At 36.6% G+C, this 16564-nt stretch overlaps 1 protein-coding gene across 2 annotated transcripts in view; it reads right to left on the reverse strand.

Moving 5' to 3' along the window:
- Window positions 1–271: 271 nt before the first annotated feature.
- The window catches only part of rab4b (RAB4B, member RAS oncogene family), a 22996-nt gene continuing 6703 nt past the window's right edge, over window positions 272–16564 (reverse strand). For both annotated transcript variants that reach the window (XM_016462879.1, XM_016462887.1), the window contains exons 2-8: window positions 12454–12534; window positions 9994–10108; window positions 9841–9903; window positions 7044–7198; window positions 6475–6570; window positions 2928–3105; window positions 272–1116 (exon numbers count right to left, since the gene is read on the reverse strand). In XM_016462879.1, coding sequence (XP_016318365.1) covers window positions 2990–3105; window positions 6475–6570; window positions 7044–7198; window positions 9841–9903; window positions 9994–10108; window positions 12454–12534 — 626 coding nt within the window. In that variant the 3' untranslated portion in view covers window positions 272–1116; window positions 2928–2989. The remainder of the gene's footprint in view (window positions 1117–2927; window positions 3106–6474; window positions 6571–7043; window positions 7199–9840; window positions 9904–9993; window positions 10109–12453; window positions 12535–16564) is intronic.

The following is a 16564-nucleotide window of genomic DNA, read 5'->3' on the forward strand; positions in this document are numbered from 1 at the left end:
TTAAAATCAGCATCATTTATTTTTGTGAAAATTTAGGAGGAAATGTGCTTAATTGTTCCAAAATCTTAATTGTCCTAAAGTAACCTTTATTTTCTTTAGAAAACATATTATCCCTGATTTCATTATTTTAAATTCAAGGTGAAATACGATTTAAACATGTTCTTGAGTTTTTGGGAGATTCACCTATGCAGACTCCAAAATTTTCAATTTAATATATTATTTTTGTATGCATTTTCTTTTTTTTTGGCATTTCGTGAAATACATTTTTAAGCCACCAATCTCAAAAAAATGTATTATTTGATATTTCTATATGTGTCTGCCAAACAAATGCAAAATGTAGATTTATTGTCCTTAATTTCAATAAATCTGAAGGTAGGAGGTCTGTGCAGAAAGACGGGTGAGGTTAAGTTAGACGATAACCTCTAACCCAAGCCAGACTGAGACGGCAGTAAACATCTGATATGCACCAGATAGTGCCGACCGAATGACAAGATCTGAATGGATGTTTCTTTTTCCCCTTCCCCTCCTTTGTGCTTTTAGAAGCTCTTTAAATACAAAACCAATGCAACAGTGTATATGGGGTTTTAAGAGCTGTATGTTCTCTCAGAAGATCAATATTTGGCATTCTGGCCATATTATAAGTGACCAACTAACCTGCACAGACCACTCATATGCTTATTTGTCATTTTTAGGAATGTCAAAAGAAAATCAAGGGGACGTTCAGTTTAACACCGACAAAGAACTGATATGTCACAACGTATAAAATGATTCAAGACCTAGGAATGTTCATCTACTGCTGTCGTTGAATGGCTTATCCCAGTCTAGTGAAGTCTAGATGTTGGCCGTTTACTTTATAAGAAGGAACTGTGTGTGTAAGAATCACAGGAGAAGTTAAAAACACGCACAGTCTCTCAGTCGGGACGTGATTCACCTCTACTGCCCGTGCCCCTCGCTAAGCAGTCAGGGAGATCTGTCCTAGGTGAACAGCTTTCTGAGGTCGGAGGTTAAAGTTTGCAGATGGACTTCATCATAAGAAATGATCCAGATGTGTCTGGGTGTGGAAGGGTCACATTTGGGAGAGGGGTAAGGGGTGTGCATACCCAGAGACACCCGGAGCTGAAAGAAAGAGTTCAAGAACATTTAAAAACGGTATTATTCTTTTCAACAAAACTTAGTTCTATCTGTGTATGTATGCTCAATTACCCTAGACAAACTGAATTAAATAAATATGATATATTATCATTAAAAAGTTTGAGGTCAGTACAATTTTTTAAATAAAAAATAAAAAAAGGACACATTCAATTGATCAAAACTAACACTAAAGACATTTATAATATTACAAAATATTTTTTTCCCCCAAATAAATGCTGTTCTTTCGAACTTCCTATTCATCAAAAACTCTGAAAAAAATATCATGGTCTCATGGGAGTGCGTGACAGTGAGCAAAAATCCAGCTTTGCGTCACAGAAATAAATTACAGTTTAATATATATTAAAATAGTAAACACTCATTTTAACTTGTAATAGTATTTCACAATATTACAGATTTTACAGTTTTTTATGATCAAGAAAATGCACGCCTTTGTAGCAAAATATGACTTGTGTATTATATAGGGATGCTCCAATCGATCGGCCGGAGATCGGTATCGGCCGATAATCACATTTTATGACTCGATCGGTACTCACTAACTTGGCCGATCTCACGAACCGATCACAATTTGATGACGTCAACGCATGACGACGTACATGATGCGTGGGGACATAAATGATTTGGTGCCACAGTCATGTCATAGCTGGTGTGGAAATGCTATGATGTTTTGAGAAACAATGAAAAATTTGTCGTGCATGTTTTGCATAATGATATGATAAATAGGCCTACATGGTTCATTTTTAACAGAAGATTCAGTGACGTTAGAGCTGATCTGCGCCTCACTGCACGCGTCTGCGGCGCGTTACAGGTCCATGGGAACCGGAGCTGATCGCGGCCGATCTAGTCAGTGCTTGTGTTTATGAGCCAGCCGCGGCACGTTTCTGAAGCGACTCTCCGCGCTGCTTGGCTAAAAAAAAATAGTCTTTTGTGAGTTGTCACAGCGTGGAGGACGGAACAAAACCTCGTCGGAGCCGTAAGGGATAACGGTAACATAATACGCTGATCATGGGCTGTTATTTATAAAACAAAATATCTTCTTTGGCCATATTAGCCTACTCAATAGCATTAACACAGGCTTTACTCCTTTCAAACTTTTTCTGGAATGTCACTGTTTCTGTCACTGCAGCAATAAACACACATGCACATGCGAAATCGTCTGCCTCATGAAAAAAAAATATTTAAAAAAATGTAGTTAATATTTGCATCATTTATGATTTATTTTATCCACCCGCGACCCACCCGCAAATAATCAGAATGCATTTTTTATTACCCAATTAACGATTAACAACTTCAGTCTACTCATCACCTTAACTTTAACTGCGTTTGTAGCCGGCGCCATAGCCAGACTGATAAACAAACACAGACCGGAAGTTAACTTCGGGCCAGGCGCGTGCGCCCGAATGAAACCGTCTATATAAAGCTTGAAGCATCAGAATCGGCATCGGTATCGGCCGATCATCATGACAAAAAAAAAATCGGTACTCGGTATCGGCTGCAAAAATCCTGATCGGAGCATCCCTAGTATTATATATTACTTTATATTTCCTTTTAACTGTAATGTGGATGAACTTAATGAACACAATGTTCAAATCTTGCAATTATGCTTTCATAATAGTGTTTTTTAATAATTACATTGGTGTAACATACCGCCCCATAGGTTTCCACTGTAAACGCATTATTGTGTGTCGAAATTTTTTTTTTTTGTGGTAATCCCAGAACCTTCCTCTAAATCTGTCATAGAAAGAGACTCTAATATAACCCAGTCACACTGAACTGACCTGAGAAGGGAGGTTGTGTGTGTACGGTCTGATGTCTGCTAGCGGTCAGGGTGCCCAGGCCCCTAACAGTTACACTGCTGCTTGGCCTGTGCAGCAGAACCCCGGGGCTGTCTGAGCTGCCGCAGGGACGCGTCGCCGTACTGGATCCCAGAACCCATCCGCTCCGGATCCAACTCACCTGTATGAGCATAAAGAGAACACTAAGCTTAACCTTATAAAGCCTACTGTATCATATTTGATAAACAAATTCCTACGGCTTCTAAATGATCAACATGATCAAAAAACCTGTCGTATACAATCTACTACATGCCTTCTGCCATCTCATTAAAGGGATTGTTCACCCAAAAATGAAAATTCTGTAGCGGAAGAGAAGAATTGTTGAATAAAGTCATTGTTTTTGTTTTCTTTCTGCACAAAAAGTATTCTCGTAGCTTCATAAATTACGGTTGAACCACTGATGTCACATGGACTATTTTAATAATGTCCTGACTACCTTTCTGGGCCTTGAACATTTCAGTTGCATTGCTGTCTATGCAGGGTCAGAAAGCTCTCAGATTTCATCAAAAATATCCTAATTTGTGTTCTGAAGATGAACGAAGGTCTTATGGGTTTGGAACGACATAAGGTTAAGTAATTAATGACAGAATTTTCATTTTTGGGTGAACTATCCCTTTAATGCCTTTTAATAAGGCCTCTTAGTACAATTGTTAATGTCCACCTTTAGATCGTGGTAAACATGTTTTGCTGTGAAATTTGATTGATATTTTTTTTTTTTAAGTAAACATAAGAATGACATATCTTGTTTGTAATATTTCAAGATGAACACTTACTGGACTGAAGCAACTTAGATTTACTAGATCATTCATATATAACATTTCAGTAAAAGTATTAAATATGATATACCAGGCTTTTGAGGAATGTTTATTATACTTTCAATCATCATTGTATTGCATTGCATTATATGTTTTACCAACGACAATAAAAAAAAAACTACAGAGCTTTTGACCATAGTATTTAAATATCATCTTATTAAGACAGATTACTGGGAAATATAGAGTGACAACCAGGGCTTGAAAACGAAAAAAAAAAAATTCAATCGGTTCACTCCAAGCAGAATCGATATTTTAACGTTTCTGTTCTTGCGTTCCTCTGTATTATTATTAACCGGTTTGAGTAAAAAAAAAAAAAGGTTGATAACGTAATTTTTTAAAAACTTTTTCTTTGTCTATAATAATAATAATAATAATAATAATAATAATAATAATAATAATAAAGTCCAGCGTTTTCTTTACTCAACAAAAAACAAAAAAAAAGGGAAGAGATCTGGTATCATAGCCAATACAGCATCATCTTTTCTAGATTTTGACCAAATGTAGGCTACTAAACAAAAGAAAAAAATCTGTTAACGCTGTAACCCCTTAACGGTCACCCCCCATTTTTTAAAAATAGGCATGAAAGTGCCCTATCCAAACTTAAATTGTTGTAATTTATGAACACTTTGGAATACAGACCTAAGGTTGGTCTCTTTTTAAAGAAGAAAATCAGCAGATTATTGCAAAAGTGGAATTAAAAAAAAAAAAAAAATTAAAGTATCAAAAAGTTATAGAAGTTTAAATTTACTGTAAAGAAAATGCACTATACTAATTTTATTTTACATATAGTAAATATTTTACATAACAGGTTTTACTCTAAAATTGGTATAAAATTAAAGCCTTATGTCTAAATAAGTTATGTTCCAAAGTTGAAGTTGGTATGAAAAAAATTGAGGTTCCTGTGAGATTTTATTTAGGGCGTTATACCACAAACAGCCACCAGGTGCCATCCAAACACCATTGAATTTTTATGCCTTTTTCTGTCACAAAAGTCTAGATTTCTCTGCAAATATTACCTCTATCTCAAAAGAACCAAAACATGGAATCCTGAGACTCAGACCTTTCCAATGATATGTTTTTGTCAAGATTATAAAAAGGTTTGATTCTAAAAGACCGTAATGCATTTTGTAATATGACACTTGACACCGCCCACTAAGGGGGAGGAGACCGCCAAAGATTTTAAAGTACCATTTCCATGGTAACGCAATGTCCGATTTCAAAATGGTTTTCACAGGATGAATCTTGGGCTTCTAAGCTTTTAAATTATATATAATTTATGATGATTACTAAAAGATTTGATAGAGCAAAAGGACAACAAAAAAAAGAGCGCCAAGCGTCTTTTTCCTCTCAAATTTGCGATTGATGCAAACCTCATCCTTCGGATCGGCTATTAGTAAACAACGCAACAGATTGTACAACGGAGCAGTGTAACTTTTTATATGTTTCTTTAACTGTATTTTATTTTGATAATGAACAGGCTGCAATTTCACAAAATATGTTGTGTCTGTATGTGCGTGAGGCGCCGGCGCGATATGGCCATACCAACGCTGGTTGGTCATACAGACAGAAGCAAGACATCATTCAAAACTGTCAAGCTTTTCCAAAATAAATAAAACTGTAAAGCTTTTGCAAAATAATTTAAACTATCTACTTTCTGCCGTCTCGGTTTCCTTTCCGTGAACTTTGGATCGCGTCACAATAAACCAAAACTCAGCACATTTTTTTCTTTTGTTTTGTTAATCTGTCAATTACTTAAGTGAAATAGATTTCGTGTATAGGCCAATGTAGGCTATTCCTTTTATGTAAGCCTATAGTTTTTTTCTGTTTTCTCCGTTGAATCCATCTTACACTATCCTCAAATAAACTAACGCCATTGCCATTGCGACCTATGATGAGTTCACAGCTGAGCGCGGGCATTTCACTCACTGGTTGGATGCATCAGCGTCACATTTGCATAGGCTGTACTACTTGAATTAGTGATTGGTTGACAGCAAATTTCAAATATTAAATGGAATGATAAAATATCGTTGTTAACCAGTTAATAGCCATTTCAAATTTTCGATTCTGTTCGGAACTCTAAAATATGATTTCGTTTCTGTTTCTGTCAAAATTTCGTTCGTTTCTTGAACCGGTTCAGAGCCCTGGTGACAACAGATATTTATATGCATTTATGCAAGTTTTCTAAAACTATTAGAATTCCATCTTACTTTTTGGCTATAAAAATATCACCATCTGCACCAAATTGTATATTTTTTCTCAGTTTGGACAGTAAAACTTTAGCATAGGGACCAATTCTAACTATTACCTAGTTGCTTATTAGCATGCCAATTAATAACATATTGGTTGTTTTTTAGTACTTATAAAGCACATATTCTGCATGACCATATTCTACATCCCTAATCCTACCCAATACATAAACCTAACAACTACTGTACCTTACTAACTATTAATAAGTAGCGAATTAGGAATTTATTGAGGCAAAAGTCATGGTTAATGGTTTGTTAATAGCGAGAAATGGACCGTTTGGGCCTCTGAATAAAAATTACTTGTCTTTTTCCTTTTCAAATATGGACTCTAAATTCTCCTATATCATACTTTATGAGCCATAAAATCCTGATGTATCAAGAAATAGTAAACTAATACCAAAATGTCTCGGCAGTGCAGTGTTCACTTACCCGTCTCAATCTTATTGAGGATGGTACGAGCACATTTGAGAAAGGCTTCCTCTACGTTCTCACCGGTTAAAGCACTCGTCTCCAAAAACATCAGCTCTGAGGGAGGACAGAGTCAGGCTAACACATTAAAATCAATCATCTGCTCACCCTGCAAATGCTTTTGTGTTGAAAAGGTCCATATGGACACCTGTTATCAGCCATGCTAAGCGTCAGTTACATCAGGGTGCTTTAGTGTGAATAGCATCATCCGCAAGAACCAACTTATGGTCTTTAGCCGTGTCTACAGCACTCCTGTGACCAATACAGAAGAACTCGTAAATGAGCCGCTCATAAAAATCCTGCTGTTCTAACAACAGAGAGGAAGAGAAGTGCACTCTCTGCAGCGGCACACATCTGTTTGGCCAATTATGAATTATGAATACAAGCAGATCTCTCTAGATATATGACAAACAGGTGCCAGAAGCAATAGAAATTGATGTCGTGTCACACTGTTATGCAAAAACAAGCAAAGAAAAGAGTCATTTTGGACTATAGCTACAAATGTGTTATGCCTAAAGAGCAGCTCTAACCGTTCTCCTGGGCAAAACGAGACGCCTCTAGGAAGGTGACCTCACGGTCCGCATCCAGATCCTTCTTATTCCCGCACAGGATGATGACGATGTTGGGGCTGGCCAGTGTCCGTGCGTCCGTCAGCCAGTTAGTCAGAGCATTGTAGGTCTCCCGACTAGAGAACAAAGAAGAACACAAAGACAAATGTGACCCTGGACCACAAAACCAGTCATAAGGGTCAATTTTTCGAATAAATAAGCTTTCCATTGATGTATGGTTTGTTAAGATAGGACAATATTTGTCTGATACAACTATTTGAAAATCTGGAATCTGAGGGTTCAAAAAAATCTAAATACTGAGAAAATCAGTATGGACTTCTACAGCCCTAAATGTCAGCGGAGATCAGGACAACTAGATGAGCTCCAGAGAGAGATTCCCAGTAAAGACCTTGTCTCCTAGACGGCCACCGGGACAAGACCACAGGAACCAGTTGAGTCCTCTGCACAATGTGACTTTGCTGCAGCCTGGAATTGAACTGCTGGTTCATCTGGACAGAGGAGAACTGGCCCCCCGACTGAGCCTGGTTTCTCCCAAGGTTTTTTTCTCCATTCTGTCACCGATGGAGTTTCGGTTCCTTGCCACTGTCGCCTCTGGCTTGCTTAGTTGGGGACACTTAATATCCAGCGATATCGTCGACTTAGTTGCACAGATACTATTTAAACTGAACTGAGCTGGATGATGACATCACTGAATTCAATGATGAACTGCCTTTAACTGAAAATTGAGTGTTTACTATTATCATTTTGCATTATTGACACAATATATTCCTAATTAATGCTGTACAGTTGCTTTGACACAATCTGTATTGTTAAAATCGCTATATAAATAAAGGTGACTTGACTTGAAAATCGCCTTTAAAATTGTCCAAATTAAGTCCTTAGCATTGCATATTACTAATCAAAAATTAAGTTTTAATATATTTACAGTAGGAAATTTACAAAATATCTTCATGGAACATGATCTTTACTTAATATCCCAATGATTTTTGGCATAAAAGAAAAATCAATAATTTTGACCCATACAATGTATTTTTGACTATTGCTACAAATATACCCCAATGACTTAAGACTGGTTTTGTGGTCCAGGGTCACAAATTAATTTAAATATCACTTTTTTTCCATAATACACAGTTTCAAAGCAGCTTTACAGAAAATCATGATGTTAATATTTATAATATCTTAATATCTTCATGTCTTATCGTAGCCGGGCGATAATATAGTTCACATTTTGCAACAATACATTCAAGCAGCTGAGATTTGCTACATAGTATATATTACCCTATGCGATTTACTGTGTGTATGCGGATAAAGTTGGACATACATGCATTAACAACTTAAAATAATGCTTTACGTGAGTATAAGACATGCTTTTTGATGGATAAAATTTAATATAACGATTTAAACAGTCTAGAAAAATGAAAACCGAAAAAAAAAAAAAAAAAACGGAATCCAGAAAAACTGAAACGGAAAAAATGGAATTTTGAAAAAAATAAAATAAAACCGATTTCATAGGGCCCTAACAATGCCTAAATAGCTATTGATAAACCTTAACCAGTAGCCTGAGGAGCCTAAGTGACATCAGCCGAAAAGGAAAATGCTTTCAGAGGTTTGAAAGTTAAATTTTAATAACAATTATGAACACAAATATTTAAAAACCTACACAGATAAATTGTGCAGAGTAAAGCCATGTTCACACCAAGAATGATAACTATAAAGATAACGATATTAGCGTCCACACCAGCGGACGGTATCGTCTGTTTATTCTAAGCGCACACGCGTCTGCCACTTTAAATTCTCGAGCTTGTTAAAGCAGGATGGATTCTGATTGGGTGACAATGTTTGTATCGTTCATCAGCTGGAAAAAAAAATTGTTCTGAAAGTGATTCCAACGATATCGTTTCTCTGTGCCTTTATCGTTATAGTTGTGGTGTGGACTGGTGTGGATTCTTTAATATTGAGAACGATATTTAGAACTATATCTTTATAGTTATCGTGCTTGGTGTGAACGGGCCTTAGTACCAGAAGGCAACATTTTTTTTATTACATGTTGAGAACTGCCAAGTGTGTTACAAATTTTCGGAGTCAATATTTACCCTGATTTCCACCATTTATAATCAGTTCCAGAGAAACCGCTTTTGTGAGTCAATAACAGCGAACATTTAACATACTTCACTGTTAATACCGCTTCTCAAAAGTCAATGTCTGTGATGACCTCTGAGTGCTTTGAGACAATACATGACTCATAATGCCGTCCTTCACATTTCCTCACTGTACGTTCGTCATGCTTTCAAGGAATCTTGTTTTGTTTGAGTCACTGGTCTCCAGAGCAACCATTAGCCTGTGGCCACAGCAACAGACCAAAGGGAGCGTGGTAAATGTGTTTGAGTGTAAAGCAGTGAAAACGGTCTGCAGCGACGAGAGTTCAGTGCTGACGGACGACCCTCATCAAACACACACAATCCATCACTCTGTTCATGTTTCTCGCTCACTGTGCTCACATCCCGTCTAATGGACCGAGAGTTGCCGCTCGCCAGAAGATGACATTTTATTACAGCGCTGTCAGTCTTTATTACTCCACTGTCTTTGTCTCTATTACCAGGACAGCTGCATGGCAACCTGGAGCTCGTTCAATTCAATGCCGCAGTCATTCTCTCCATGTGCCTCTGATTTAGTTCATTTCCTGCAGCTAAAAGCTTAATTTTTTCATTTCACAACAAAATGTATCTTTGCGGTCGGGTGATCCCACAAGCTGCCTTACCTTGTGATGTCATACACGAGAAGAGCCCCTGCTGCTCCACGGTAGTAACTGCGGGTCACCGACCTGTAAGACACAAGCGGAGAATGACCTCAACCAATCAGAGTCAGCACAGAGCAGTGAGGATGTGCTAATGAGCCAATCACAGGCAAGTACCTAAAGCGCTCCTGCCCAGCTGTGTCCCAGATCTGCAATTTGACCGTTTTGCCGCCAACGTTAACAACCCTGGAGCCAAACTCAACGCCAATGGTGTGGTTGGAGTCCTGTTTGACTGTGACAGAAGATGACTGGTTAGAAGCTGAGCTGACAAACTGCTTAAAGAGATTGTTTCATTGATGTTTGATGCCAGCAGTGTTGTTTTTGTATTATCTGAACTATTAAAGTTTATTAAAATTTATTTTTATATTTTTAGTTTTAATTTTAATTTTAGTTAAAGGGATAATTCACGCAAAAATAAATTCTGTCATTAATTACTCACCCTCATGTCGTTCCAAATCCATAACACCTTCGTTCATCTTCGGAACACAAATTAAGATTTTTTTATGGAATCTGAGAGCTCTCAGACCCTCCAAGGATATTAAAATGATATTACCACGATCAAAGAAAACAATAATAACATAATTTATTCAGCAATTCTTCTCCCAGAGTTACCATCTTCCGCCATTTTGGAGAGTACCCCATAACGTAATCAACGTTGTTTACGTTCTGCATGCGCACGCTGTCTACTGAACGTAAACAACGCTGATTACGTTGATTATGTTCTGGGGTACTCTCCAAAAATGGCGGAAGATGGTAACTCGAGGAGAAGAATTGCTGAATAAATTATGTTATTGTTTTCTTTGCGCACAAAAAGTATTCTCGTAGCTTCATAAAATTACGATTGAACCCCTGATGTCACATGGACTATTTTACCGATGTCCTTGCTACGTTTCTGTGCGTTGATCGTGGTAATATCCTTGCTGTCTATGGAGGGTCAGACATCTCTCAGATTCCATCAAAAATATCTTAATTTGTGTACCGAAGATGAACGAAGGTTTTACGGGATTGGAATGACATGAGGGTGAGCAATTAATGACAGAATTTTCATTTTTGGGTGAACTAACCCTTTAAATGTTTAGTCATTTTGTAATGTGCTTTTGTCATTTTTATTAGTTTTGTTCTTTTTAAATATTATTTTTTAGGCTTAATTTATTTTTATTTCAGTTTTAATTTTAGATCAGTTTTACACTGAAACAATTGGTAACATCTATATTCATTCAAATTAAAAAACATTATTTAGCACCACTGAATCAACCTAAATACAACAAAACTAATTTTATGAGTTAAATCAGAAAATAATTGTTCTTTAAGATAACAATTTCAAGATAACACTTTTTTACAATTTAGTAATGTTAGTGCTTTAACTTAAACTTATTTCAGTTAGTTGCACAGGCAATATTTCTCATTTTAATTTTTTTTTTAAGTTTTAATATTTTATTTCAGCTTTTTCAATTAACAAAATTGTTTTTAAATATTTTTAGTTAATGATAATAATCCTGGATGCCAGATTACATAATTTATTTCTTCATGACAATCTTCTCTCAGAAAAATGCATTGGTGTCGCATGGGAAATAAGATACAAGACTTTACTGCTTTTACTGATGGGTTGCAGATTTGCTGTCAGGGCAAATACATTTTACTTGGCTCCTTCAATAATATCCTCTTTGAAAAGTCTGTTACATTGTGACTTGTTCACAAAACAAGCCTGTTCTCTTAAGATTAGATAGAAATTATGGCCTAAAAAATTGTGCTGTTTTCACATCACATTTACTACCACTTTCAAATTACTCTGAAAACTGTCTGTGAAAAAAATATTTGTGTGAACTGGTGACTCAATCAAAGCTCATGAACAGTTGTATATTACAATCAAATTAAAAATATGAATTCCCAAAATGCATTTACCCTGCACAACAGTTACATTTCACACTGCGATTTCATGCTTTCAGTCAATGAGGGAGCGTAAAAAAATCGTGTGCAACTGACTACATTTCAGACTGAACATTGTGTTTGTATATTTAAGCTTACAAGGTGAACCAGGCCAACAACATGAGCATGCACAATTGAATGTCCAAAATCAACTGAAACTAATAAATAATAAAAGGATACGAGTTCTCAAAAGTCCAGTGTGTTTTGTCACTCATACAACTTTTACTTCAAAATACCACATAAAATTCTATTCGTTTTATCATATGACCCATGTAGACTTCCTTAAGTCAATGCACATTCAATTTTTATATAACATTCAAAGCTCGTTTCTGTCTTGGAAACAACATAATGGCAGGGTCATTCAAAATCCATTCAATGTCAAAGACATAATTTCCAGCAATTAAGCCTCTTTTTTTCATTTTCTCTGTAAATTGAGATTGGCATTGGATTTTCTAAGCTCACTGACAACATGATTTCCATTCATTGCTTAATATACGTTTATTCATGTTTCAAAAGCATGTAAAGCCACTCTGGCTTCACAAAGAATTAACATTCAAGGCCCCCCTCTTTCTCTTTGCTGAATGCTCTGAGAATTAAAGGTCATGTTTTAATTCACGTCTTTGTGAGAGTGCGACATTAATATGGGCTTACACTTGTTTTCTATGAACTGGTGAAGGAGGCATGATTTCCCAGTCCCAGCGCTGCCAATCACCAGGAACTTAAACAGGAAATCTGAAACCAAGAGGGAGAGAAAAAGGAAACAGAATCAATATCGCTGTTGCATTTCACAGAGAACATGTTTAAAGGCTGTTTGGATGTCGTTCAGAGCGCTAGGCCATCCTGATCTGAACTACAGATCTCCAATCTTATGTCAGTCAAATTGAAGAGTATTCTTTGAACAATTAAATCCATCGTGAAATGCAATGTTCTTCCAAGAAGGGTTGCCAAGTAACTGACTAAACATGCATTAAACTGAAGATGGCTCATATCAATGCTATTATGTGGCAAGCCTGATTCTGCCAAAGATGATTTCAGCAGAAAGATTTTTCTTTCTGATGCTGAAAGATGCTCACCAAAGCTGCATTTATTTGATCAAAACTACAGTAAAAACAGTAACATAAAAAATAATAATAAAAAATGTGCAAGTTTATTAGAATTTAAAGTGCCCCTATTATGGATTTTTGAAAATTACCTTTCATGCAGTGTGTAACACAGCTCTAAGTGAATGAAAACATCCTGCAAAGTTTTAAATCTAAAAGTGCAGTGTATAAAGTTATTGTCTCTCAAAAGAAAGAGTCGACTCTGAATCATTGAAATGCGTCGTTTTTAAAACGAACCCCAAGCCGTTTCATGTTGACCTCAACATGAAACATTAGCATATTGCCCGCCCACTTGTCGGTCTTTTCGCGTTGGTCTGAATGAAAATGCTAATTTATTCTTTGCCACTAGGTGCCACTTCTGAAGCAGTAAAAATAGCGGTTTCCCCAATAACGCTGTACACAAAGCAGCACTGCGCTCACAAACACTGCTTTATCAGGCATTGCAATCATGATGAAATGAAAATTAGACCAATCACCGTCGATTAGCGTCACGCAAGGAGGAGTTTGGAAAAATGAATCGTTGAGCAAATTGTTTGGGAGTCGTTGAGCAAGTAAGGTAAAAATAAATGCATATTAAGGCCGGGACACACCAAGCCTACGGTCGGCCATCAGGCAATGTCGGGCCGACGGCGAGCGGCGGTCGGGCTAGTTTGTTTGGTGTGTTCCACTCGTCGTCGGCTCATGTTGAATCGGCGTCGGGGCTGTCGGCGAGAGTGAGAACTCTGATTGGATGTTCAGTTTAAGTTTAGAGTCAGTGCCCGAGAATTAAAGCGAAAGTGATGAAAACAAGCACGTAAATGAATGCGGTACAGACAGAAGGCTGTTTAAATGTTACGTGATCTTTCCCAATCATTCTAATAAGCGAATGTTTTCATAACAACATGAGCCGCTTAAAATTATTAAAGTTATCAACATTACTGATATTCAAAATGGTAAGCAAGCGCTGCTTCGTTTACGTTTCATATATCTAAATTTATCTCCTATATCTTTGTTTCGGTTTCTTCTTTTGAATGACGAATATATACTACTGATAGCTGCTGATATAGACAGTTAATTCCTCTCACGCATGCACACAACGCACGTGTTAGTTTGCCGTCGGCTGTAGTCTGTGCGGTGTGTTCGAGCGCACCTTTTTGGTCCGACGCTGCCGACGCGAGGCGACAACACTGTCGCCATTCGTCACTGCTAGTTCTTTGAAGTCGGCTTGGTGTGCCCCGGCCTTTATACATACCAGTCAACCCTCCCGTTTTTCCCAGTATTTTCCCCGTATTTTACTATTCTATCCTGCTATCATCCCGTTTAAATATTTTCCCGTATTTTGTATCTTTCTATAAAAAAATCCCACTGGGCATATTTTTATATGTTTGCTACATTCGCGTCTGGTACAACTTCTGTAATTTGTATGGCCCAAACCTCATTATATGAATAATCACGTCAACAAATTCCATGGCTGCCCAGTTGCCAGATCTTGTATGAAACGCATCCTTCACACACAATCAACACTTACAAATTTCAACCCAGTTGTCCCCTCAACTTGGCAACCTACAACAGTGATGACTACCGCAGGAAGGAAAGGATCACTGGTAGAAATGGGACGGGAGGAGAAGACTCAGGTGGTGCTCCGGTGAAAAAAAAACAAATATTGAGATATAGCTTACACTTCAAAAGGCTATGGTTTAATTGATTAAATATGAGCGCTGCAAGTTGCAAAATCAGGTGCTGCACTGCTTTGTTTACTGTGGTTACCGGGGAAATGGCTATATTCCTGGCGAAAAGCCAAAGAATGAGGAGAGAATGAATTTGCATTTTTCAATAAGCCCTTCTGCTTTTTGTTTTAGGCCAAAGCCAAAAACGACCCTTATTTTTATGTAGATAACACACAGTTTGATATACACACAGTTTAAATAATTGTTTGATAATAACTGTTTAAATTAATATAATAAATTAATATAATAATAGTAATAATAATAATATAATATAATGATTTATACTTTTGCCCCGCCCCAACCCCTCTCAAGTATTTTGGGACCCAGCCCTTATTTTAATGCAGAAAACACGCAGTTTGATATACATGCAGTTTAAATAATTGTTTGATAATAATTGTTTAAATTTATATAAGAATAATATATTATTATTATTATTATTAAACTTTAATAAGCCCTTCTGCTTTTTGTTTTAGTCCAAAGCCAAAAATGGCCCTTATTTTAACGCAGAAAACAAGCAGTTTGATATACACGCAGTTTAAATAATTGTTTGATAATAATTGTTTAAATTTATATAATAATAATATAATATATTATTATTATTATTATTATTAAACTTTATTTGAAAAGGGACCATGTACAATTTTAACATAAATGTTTCCATTTCATGCATTGTACCGAATTTAGCCAATGGCTAGTTTGTTTTAATCTGCGGTCCCTTGGCAGGTAATCATAATCACAGATAAACATAAGTACAAAACAACAAACACATACAATACAGTAATACTTATACACATCCCATCAAAGCCAAAAAAGAACAGTAAAGATAACGTTCAGTTAAGCCACAACTGTATCAGTGTTTACAGTTTTGAGTTGCTTTTAAATAAAATTTTAGTTTTAATTTAAACATGTCAATAGATGTGCACATCCTTATGTCTTCTGGTAGAGTGTTCCAGTGAATAATAGCTTTCACTGAGAAAGATGATAACCCAAAGGCAGAATGACGAAAAGGAACAACACAATCACTAGTAGATGATGATCTAGTAGATCTTACAGAGACTGTAGAGCGAAAATGCACAAAATCACGAAGTATAGAAGGGGCTAAACCATTTAAAATCTTATATACCATACACAAATTTGAGAAAAGTCTAAAATTATCAAAGCTCAAAAAATTGTAATCAATACAATATCAATATAGTATCAATATAATAATTGATACTTTTGAACCCCGCCCCCACCCCAACCCGAAAATTATTATGACAATATTTGGGCAGCTTAAAATCTCGAAAAAAAATTTTTTGGTCAATGTAGGGTAGAGTGGGGGAAAAAGCCCCCCTACTGCTTTTCCCAAAATAACCACAAGATAAAGTCAAGATAAACTGTTATTGTAACTATGGACTACGTTGACGAGAGTGATGTAGAAGTTTTCACCATGAAGCTTACACTGGTGATGTACAGGAGAGAAAACCCTTTGAGGAGGGTTTGTGTTACAGCAGGAGGAGGATGTGTAAATGTGGAAGTGCATATGGATCATAACAGAACAGCATGTATATTCTCACTGAAAGTGTGCCAGAGTGTTTTGGACAAACATCAACTGTTTCATATAAACCTTCTGAGGTGTCTGTCATCTACACAGGCATACTGCCTGTATGATACTCATAACAGTCACGGACATTACAGGGGTCATATGATGCGATTTCAATTTTTCCTTTCTCTTTGGAGTGTTACAAGCTCTTGGTGCATAAAGAAGATCTGTAAAGTTGCAAAGACTAAAGTCTCAAATCCAAAGAGATATTCTTTATAAAAGTTAAGACTTGTTGTTTGTCATTTCTCCGATGACAAATGCATACATGGTTTTATGTTTACACGGCGCGATGCAACACAAGTCATTATAATCCATAATTATGTCCCCACTGGATGCAACGAATGCCTCGTTTATAATGGGTTTTCATGTTTTTG

This window comes from Sinocyclocheilus anshuiensis, unplaced genomic scaffold, assembly GCF_001515605.1.
Source record: "Sinocyclocheilus anshuiensis isolate Anshui unplaced genomic scaffold, SAMN03320099.WGS_v1.1 scaffold513, whole genome shotgun sequence".
Lineage (NCBI taxonomy): Eukaryota > Metazoa > Chordata > Actinopteri > Cypriniformes > Cyprinidae > Sinocyclocheilus > Sinocyclocheilus anshuiensis.